Source organism: Dioscorea cayenensis, unplaced genomic scaffold, assembly GCF_009730915.1.
Source record: "Dioscorea cayenensis subsp. rotundata cultivar TDr96_F1 unplaced genomic scaffold, TDr96_F1_v2_PseudoChromosome.rev07_lg8_w22 25.fasta BLBR01000437.1, whole genome shotgun sequence".
NCBI classification, from domain to species: domain Eukaryota; kingdom Viridiplantae; phylum Streptophyta; class Magnoliopsida; order Dioscoreales; family Dioscoreaceae; genus Dioscorea; species Dioscorea cayenensis.
In genome coordinates, this window is record NW_024086828.1 from 1,358 (window position 1) to 9,921 (window position 8,564).

An 8,564-nucleotide genomic window follows, 5' to 3' on the forward strand; every position below is an offset into this window, starting at 1 on the left:
AGCCATTAATTGTGGGTTGAGTTAAACACTAGAAGAGTTTATCTGAAGGTGTTCCTATGCTTTGTTCTGCTAATAATTTAGGAGACCAAATGGTTGGTGCAAGGTTTATTAGAGTCATGTTTGGAAAGTGGGAATTCTGCTTAAAAATGGTTTTCAGAGAGAAGAGATTGAAACATCAATAAGAAAATTGATTCTAAAACATGATAATGAACGAGAATAAGTTAAAAAAACAACACATAAATTTATTTAAAATTCCCGAAATTAGAAAAACAACAAGTACAGAAAAAAAAAAACTTGATTTTACACAAATCACAATGCGAACCTTCAGATTGAGTCAAATAGAATTCAAATAACAAACTTCGACAAATTGTTTTGCAAGTTTGAAATTGATTATTGAAATGTTTGCAAATGATCAACGAAACACAACAACCAATGTCATTAAAGATTTCATGAACCGCGCGGCAGCTCTGCAGACTTGATGTAAGAAACCAGGCTCTCAAAATTAGCACGAGAAGTCCCATTTTCGTCGATGCTCTTTCTCGCCAAATCCGCCATTCTTGCAGCAGAGCTTCTCAATTCAAGAGCACTCTCTCCTTCCATAACCTCCCTCACCATTCTCTCCACAATATTCCTATCACACATCCTTCATGTCCAACCCAATTCTCCAAACATCACTAACAAACCTACTGTTGATCATCTGATCAGAAAAATATGGCCAACAAATCATGGGCACGCCAGCAACCATCCCCTCCAATGTTGAGTTCCATCCGCAATGAGTCAAGAAACATCCAACAGCTCGATGTGCTAATACCTCCTCTTGGGGCACCCACTCTACCATGCAACCTCGTTTCTTGGTCTCCTCTTCCATCTCTTTTGTCACTTCCATTTCTTGTTTTCCCTTCTATCAAAACCAAAACATATTTATAGTACGTCAGAAATGTATGTTTGGTGAGTCTATATCTAAAGATACATATATATATATATATATATATATATGTTTCCAATTTTATTAGTATGTCTTACCACCATATCTTCACGCACTGCCCAGAGAAAACGGTGGCCACTGTTAACCAAACCGTGCCAAAACTCGATATATTGCTCCGGTGACATCACGGCGACAGTGCCAAAGCTAACATAGATAACAGATTTATCAGGTTGATTATCAAGCCATGTCATACATGTACGGTCCTCTTGCCGCAAGCTACTTGAACAAGAATTTTCACCCAGCTGTTCTTGTTCTTGTTCTTGTTCTTCTTCATTGGTTATGTTAAAGAATTTGGTGAGTAGATGAAGAGGACCGATAGTAAAAATAGGAGGCCAGTAAGAGCTCATAATGGGAAGTAGTGTGGGATCAAGAGCATCAAATGAGTTGAAGATAATAACCTTGCCACTAACCAGATTGGAGTTAAAACCATTCATAAGCTTGATGTGATTGTCTTCAGTGGACTTAACCATTCTCATGAAGCTTGGTAGATCTCTCCTTCTCATTATCCCTTCCATTCCCTCCACTCCTTTTACTATCTCATCCATATCACACTCCTCTGAATAACATTTATCAAAAGATCACAAACAAAATTTGTAAATTTATTACCTTTTGTTAGGGTGGATAAATGATATATATATATGAGGACTCGGTAATTTAGGGACGTCCCTTAGATTTCGATAGGTCATCGGATAGTATCTGCGATCGATCATCATAAGCGATCAAAAACGTGTTCTACGATGTAGTCTAGCGGTGCAATAAGCAGTATAAATATACAGTGCTTATATAAACAAATAACTATTAGATAATAATCTAACGATTTTAAATCTAACATCCATAAAAAATAGTAATATAAAGACTTACCTATATATATATTACAAAAACAATAAGCACCATCAAATAAAGGATTATTGAAAAATAAGCACCACAATATTTAAAATCGGCTATTAACTCTTAGATTTATTAACTCGTCCATCCCATGAAAAGGATTAAAAATCTTACCACATGTATACTTTAAAAGATTTTTTTAAGAATCAAACTAAAAATAAATTCCATTGCCATGCCAAATAATTTTAGAGCGAAAAATTCCACTGAAAACCCTAATGAACAATACTACCATAGATATTTACACAGTACAACAACACCATTACTTCATTGACCGTTCAAGCAATACTAGTTAATTAATCAACTCATAAATTTTTTTATTAGAAATAAAAATTAATTATTATTATTAATTAATTAATTAGTTATTATTCTAAATTTATTAAACTTCACCAATTGAATCTGACTTATAATCAAATAAATAAATTGTTGAACTAATTAATTAAATTGAATTAATTAACTAATACATAGATTCGAGGAATGGGATAGATTACCAGGAAAGGGAATGATTCCATTGTTGATGAGGCTTGGGATTGTGGCATAAGTCCAGGCACAACAAGGACTGCTTGTCCGGAAAACCAACGTCGGAATCCCGACCTCGCCGGCGACCTCAATGGCGAAATCAAGGACGCCGTCGGCGATCACGCAGGTCACCGGCGGCCACTCGCCGATGAACTCCTCAGTCAATAGCTTCTTGTATGTCTCTGTTGAACCTCTTCTCATCGACTCTTGAAGGTTAAAAAACATACTTGGAAAATCAAAATCACGTTCGTTGCCGCCGTCGTCGGTGAGGAGGTCGGGGACTGCACGAAACCTTAATCTCCGGCCGTCGATGCGGCCGGATCCGGAGAGACGGCGGTGGATGGATTCGGTGTTGACGAAGGTGGTGAAGACGCCGGAGAAGGAGATAAACTGGCGGTGATAGCATCGGAGTCACGTGACCTTGCGCTGGAAAGGGAATGATGAGCACGTGAGCAGCAGCTGAAGAAGAAGAAGAAGAAGTGTTCTTATCCATTTGAGAAAAGTGTGAGTTTGGTCTCTTGTTTCAGCTTCGGAGTTTATTTGGGAATGCTTTTGCTTTTTGCTTTTTGCTTTTGGAGATGGTGGATTAATATTTATTAAAACGGAAACAATATAAATATTAGGAATGCTTTATAAATAGAATTTATATATATTTATTTATATATTTAATAGAGTTATTAAGACACGAGATCACTTAAAATATTCGAGTGGATGATTTTATGTCTCGTTCAATCCATTGATTAAGATTCTAGTTCATACTTTATTTATATTTATTAAAATAAATATATAAATAAATAAATAAAAGTATAGCAAAATAAAAACAGAAAATATTTTAAAAAAAAAAACCTTAAATTCCTTTGTGAGAGATGAGAATTTGATGTTTTTTTTATTTATAGTTGAGACATGATAATAAAAAATGTGTATAATCAAGTGATTTATCTACATTGTTAATAATAATAATATTATGTTAGTATCAAACTGCCAAAATTAAAAAGTACTTTTTGAGATGGAGGAGTTTGAGTTTGAGCTTGAGTTTCTAATGGGCTCCAACAAAAAAACTCAGGAAAAGAGGCAATGTTGTCAAATGGGCTCCAACAAAAAAAGAGTTTCTAATTCTTAGACATGACTGTGTTAATTGGTGGATTTTTGGAGCCATTAATTGTGGGTTGAGTTAAACACTAGAAGAGTTTATCTGAAGGTGTTTTGTTTATATGGAATTTTTTTAATTCCTAATTCCATTAAAAATTTATTATTAAAAATAAAAAAATAATAATAATAAACTATAAAAAAATATGGAAAAAGAGAGGGTTTGAAATGATAAAGCAAATTCAAAAAGAAGATAAGAATAAAAAATTTGAATTCAAATTTTTTTGAAAGAAAAATCTCTCGGAGTTGAGGATTTCGGGGGATGTTGAGGATTTGGGAAACAAGAAAAAAGGAGGAGAGAGGGAGAAGAAGGAAAAAAAGAGAGGAGGGGACGAGCAAGCGGGAGGCTGGAAAAAGAAGAGAGAAGAAAAAGATAGAGGAAAAGAAGAAGGAAGTAGAGGACGTAGAGAGCTTTGGCAGATAAAAGGGACGACTGGAAGGTATCATGTCTTTGGTTTTTCTCTCAAAAATTTAATATGATTTTTGCATGTAAAGAGAACCGGATGCCTGTACCCATATTAGTATGAATTTTATTTTATAATTATTATAATTTTCTTTTTTTCTTTTTTTTCATGCGTTTAAAGAAAAGTGGATGCACGTACATGCATTTGCCTGGATTCCTTTCTCCTTCTAAAAAAATATATATAAAATTTCTTTTCATGCATGTATGCACATGCATTGTCTTGAATCTCTCCCTCTAAATAAAATATATATATATATGTAGCCTGGATTCCTTTCTTCTTCTAAAAAAAATATATATAAAATTTCTTTTCATGCATGTATGCACATGCATTGTCCTGAATCTCTCCCTCTAAATAAAATATATATATATATATGTAGCCTGGATTCCTTTCTTCTTCTAAAAAAATATATATAAAATTTCTTTTCATGCATGTATGCACATGCATTGCCCTGAATCTCTCCCTCTAAATAAAATATATACATGTAATTGTTTTCCATGCATTTAAAGAGAGTCATGCACGTGCACGCATCAGATGTTTTCTCTCTTCTTTCTTTCGTGCTCCCTCTCTCTTTCCGTCAAACCCTCGACCATGGATCCCTCTCCCGATCTCTTCGTTAGCAGCGCCAGTGACTCCTCATCATCGGGCATATCCTCGGCGGACCACGGCTGGCAAAAATTTTTTTTGCGAAGCACTAACGTCACCCGGATCCTCTCCTGCCACTCTAACCGAAAGCTCAAACTTAAGACCGACTAACTTCTCTCTCGGGGCCAGCTTCTCTCAAAAGCAATGTGGTGAGGTTCATGTCCGATGATGTGAAGATCTTGTTGGTGAACTAGAACAAATAGATCATCCCTTACTTCCACAATAGCCTCTCCACTGTCTCATTTCACTTCCTTGCCGGATTCGACATTTTTGAAGCCTTTTATCATCATCCCACAGGATGAAAGCGATCGCTGCTGATCGGAACCGACCCATTATGCGCTGGTATTCTCAAAAAGGAGGCTCCTTTGATCAAGGTTTGAATTGGTCGCTCCGAAGATCTTGAAGCAAATAGTAGATGATCCTTCTGGGACCCCTGAAGCTTCCGTCTTAGAGTCAATGTCCGAGTTTCTCCCATAGATGATCACCGAATCGATTGTCTCTGAGAGTTCTGTCGCACGGCGAGGTGGTAATATGCACAATCTAGACCCCCCCAACTTCGATCCAGTATGCTCAGAGAAGTTCTCTAGTGAATGCAGCGACAGTTGGAGTACTTGATGCGCAATAAGATGACATTCTTCGATTTGGGCTCTGATTTCTTACTGTAGCTCTTCCATCCACCTTTGATTCCACTGACTACTTCTTTGAGTTTGCTGCAGTTCTACTGGACGGAATAAAGGAAGGGCAGGAAGTGTATGATGGTGAGAGTGTGGATAATGAAGAAGGTGATGCTGACTTTAAGCTTAGGATTGAAGAGGCCTTGGATTCCCAATTGTTGGTGTAAGACTTGGTGGTAACTAGTACCACTTGTTTGTTTGTTACAATTTATAAAAATTTCTCTCGAATTACACAAAGAGTTTTTCTTTTGTCCAAAAATGGAGGAGGAGTTTATTGGTGAGGGGTATGTAAAAATGAAAAGGGAGTAAAAAGAGAAGAAGGAAAAATATGAAAAAAATGGAAAAAGAAAAAAATATATATGAAAAGGATGAGTTAAAAAAAGTGAGTAAAAGAAAAAATGAGGAAAAAGTGAAGGATGAATTTGAGTGGGGGTATTTTGGTAATTTTATTTTTGTAAGGCCTTCTATATAAAAAAATTCTATGAAATTTCTCTCATTCCACTGTGAGCACTTGACTTATCTTGAGTATGAGAATTTCTGTAAATTTCTCTCATTCCACCTGAAGCTTTGAGCTTTCTTGGGATGTAACGAAATTTTTTTCATGATTTCTCTCATTCCACCATGAAGCCTTGGCTTATCTTGGGGTAACGAGAATTTCTATGAAATTTCTCTCATTCCAGCTAGCTTTGGCTTTTTCTTGGGAGTGAGAAATTTTTCATGATTTCTCTCATTCCACCAGTGAGCGCTTGGCTTTTCTCGGGAGTAACGAATTTCATGAAATTTCTCTCATTCCACCTCGAGCTTCGAGCTTTTCTTGGGGATAGCGAGAATTTCTATAAAATTTCTCTAATTCCACCTCAAGCCTTGGCTTTCTTGGGGTAACGAGAAATTTTTCATGATTTCTCTCATTCCACCATGAAGCCTTGGCTTTTCTTGAGGATGAGGAATTTCTATGAAATTTCTCTCATTCCACCTGAGCTTGACTTTTCTTGGGGTAACGAGAATTTCTATAAAATTTCTCTAATTCCACCTTGAGCTTTGGCTTTTCTTGGGGTAACGAGAATTTCTATGAAATTTCTCTCATTCCACCTTGAAGTCTTGACTTCCTTGGGGTAACGAGAAATTTTCTATAAATTTCTCTCATTCCACCTATGAGCCTTGGCTTTTCTTGGGAGTAACGAAATTTTTTTCATGAAATTTCTCTCATTCCACTCTGGAGTCTTGACTTCCTTGGGGTAACGAGAAATTTTTCATAAATTTCTCTCATTCCACTGAAGCCTTGAGCTTTCTTGGGAGTAACGAGAAATTTTTTTCTATAAATTTCTCTCATTCACTATGGAGTCTTCACTTCCTTGGGGTAATGAGAAATTTTCTATAAATTTCTCTCATTCCACCTTGGAGTCTTGACTTCCTTGGGGTAACGAGAAATTTTCTATAAATTTCTCTCATTCCATATGAGCCCTTGAGCTTTCTTGGGGATGTGAGAAATTTTTCTATAAATTTCTCTCATTCACTGTGGAGTCTTCACTTACTTGGGGTAACGAGAAATTTTCTATAAATTTCTCTCATTCCACCTTGGAGTCTTGACTTCCTTTGGGTAGCGAAATTTTCTATAAATTTCTCTCATTCCACCTGAAGTCTCGATTTTTTTAGGGGAGTAGAGAAATTTTTTTCATAATTTCTTTAATTCTACCTTGGAGTCTTGACACTCTTGGGGTAAAGTAGAAATTTTTCCATAAAAAAATCAAACCCTTTACTGCGAAGCTCACTTTGAGGTCTTTTTGACACTCATTAGAGTAAAAAGTGAAATGAAATGGAGAATAAAAAAATTTCTTGAAGTGATAAAAAAATATAAAAGAAAAATGAAAGAGTTCACAAAAAAATATCTCTCATCAACACTTATAAAAAAAGAGAAAAGTTAACAAAGATTTCTTGAAGCTCACTTGGAGGTCTTTTGATACTCGTTGGAGTGAAAAGAGGTGCAATGAAAAAAGTACATCTTTTTCTTGAAATGAAAAGGAAGAGTAAAAAAATGAAAATTTCACGAGAGAAAAAAATGATGATGGATAATAAAAAAATGAATGAAAATTTTCATAAAAAGAAGAAAAAATGTTTCTCGTCAACACTCATTGAAAAAGTTGAGTTGGCAAAGATTTTTCCTAAGCTCATTATGAGGTCTCATGAGTTTGAGGTTCATTTTAAAAGTCAAGTCGAAAATTATCGAGTTAATGACCCTAACCATGCTAAAGGTCACGACTTAAAAAAATATATCAAATGGTCGAGGCTCAAAAAGCGTTGAAGAGCTAAGACCCTAAATGCATCATGTAAAGCGACAAATGCAACTCACGAGTTTTTAAGGCACCAGAAGCCAAAAAAAACTTGAGGTTTCCAAGTCAAGGAGGCGGAGATTTTACTGAGTGCAAAGAGCCAAAGTCTTCGAGTGATAAAAGAAGCAAAAAGAGGCCAAGGAGGCAACTAAAGTAAATGTAGAGTGTGCACGACTTGGACTAAGCTATGTTCAAGACACAAAACCCACATAAAAAGAAATCGGGAGAGCTACATCCACAAAGCTAAAAGGATCTTCGACACACTTTTTAGTATAGGAGCTAAGAGCGCCTTGACTATAAATAAATTTTTGAAGAGCATGATAAAAATAGCTCTTTCTAAAAAAATCTCTTGTTAAGCTCTTTTAAAGAATAGCTCTTTTCTTTTGTATTCTTGTCTATGATCATGTATTCGTATGCATCTATGAAATTAAATATAAAAAACTTATCATGTTTATTCAGTTGCTTCTCATTCACACTTGTTTCTTAATCGGAGGTTCCCATGACATTATCTGGGGTAATTAATATTAGGGGCTTGCCCCTAATAGGAGTTATGAACCCGCAATCATCTGAAATAAAAATAAATTTTTGATTTGTGATCCATGCTTTTCAATCGGGTTAATCCCAATTAAAAGGCCGGGTGGAAAGAAAAGGAGCCCACAAAAGTCTCGGCACTTGCCCGGTGGGGACTAACTTCTCCTCCCATCTTTGAAACAAAGTGTGAATGAGAAAGTAGTAGATAAAAATCACCATTGTTGTTAACGCAATGCTTTCCTTTTGTAGGTTTTTCGCAATGGCACCAACAAACAACACCAACAATGCGAGTGCATCATGCACCATTTTCCTTGGTGAAGGCACTCAAGTTAAGCTTCCCTATGCTCAGATACTGCCCCGGCATAGCCGGAGCCGAGATCAAATTTGGGGATCG

General features: G+C 36.0%; 1 protein-coding gene across 1 annotated transcript; it reads right to left on the reverse strand.

Annotated features, from left to right (window-relative positions):
- Window positions 1–315: 315 nt before the first annotated feature.
- On the reverse strand, window positions 316–2,879 carry LOC120254411 (myricetin 3-O-rhamnoside 1,2-glucosyltransferase UGT709G2-like). The gene is given in 5 exon segments (XM_039262529.1): window positions 316–637; window positions 639–901; window positions 1,024–1,541; window positions 2,359–2,776; window positions 2,835–2,879. Coding segments are annotated over 5 exon segments (1,434 nt in total). The 3' UTR covers window positions 316–447.
- Between the last annotated feature and the right edge of the window lie 5,685 nt (window positions 2,880–8,564).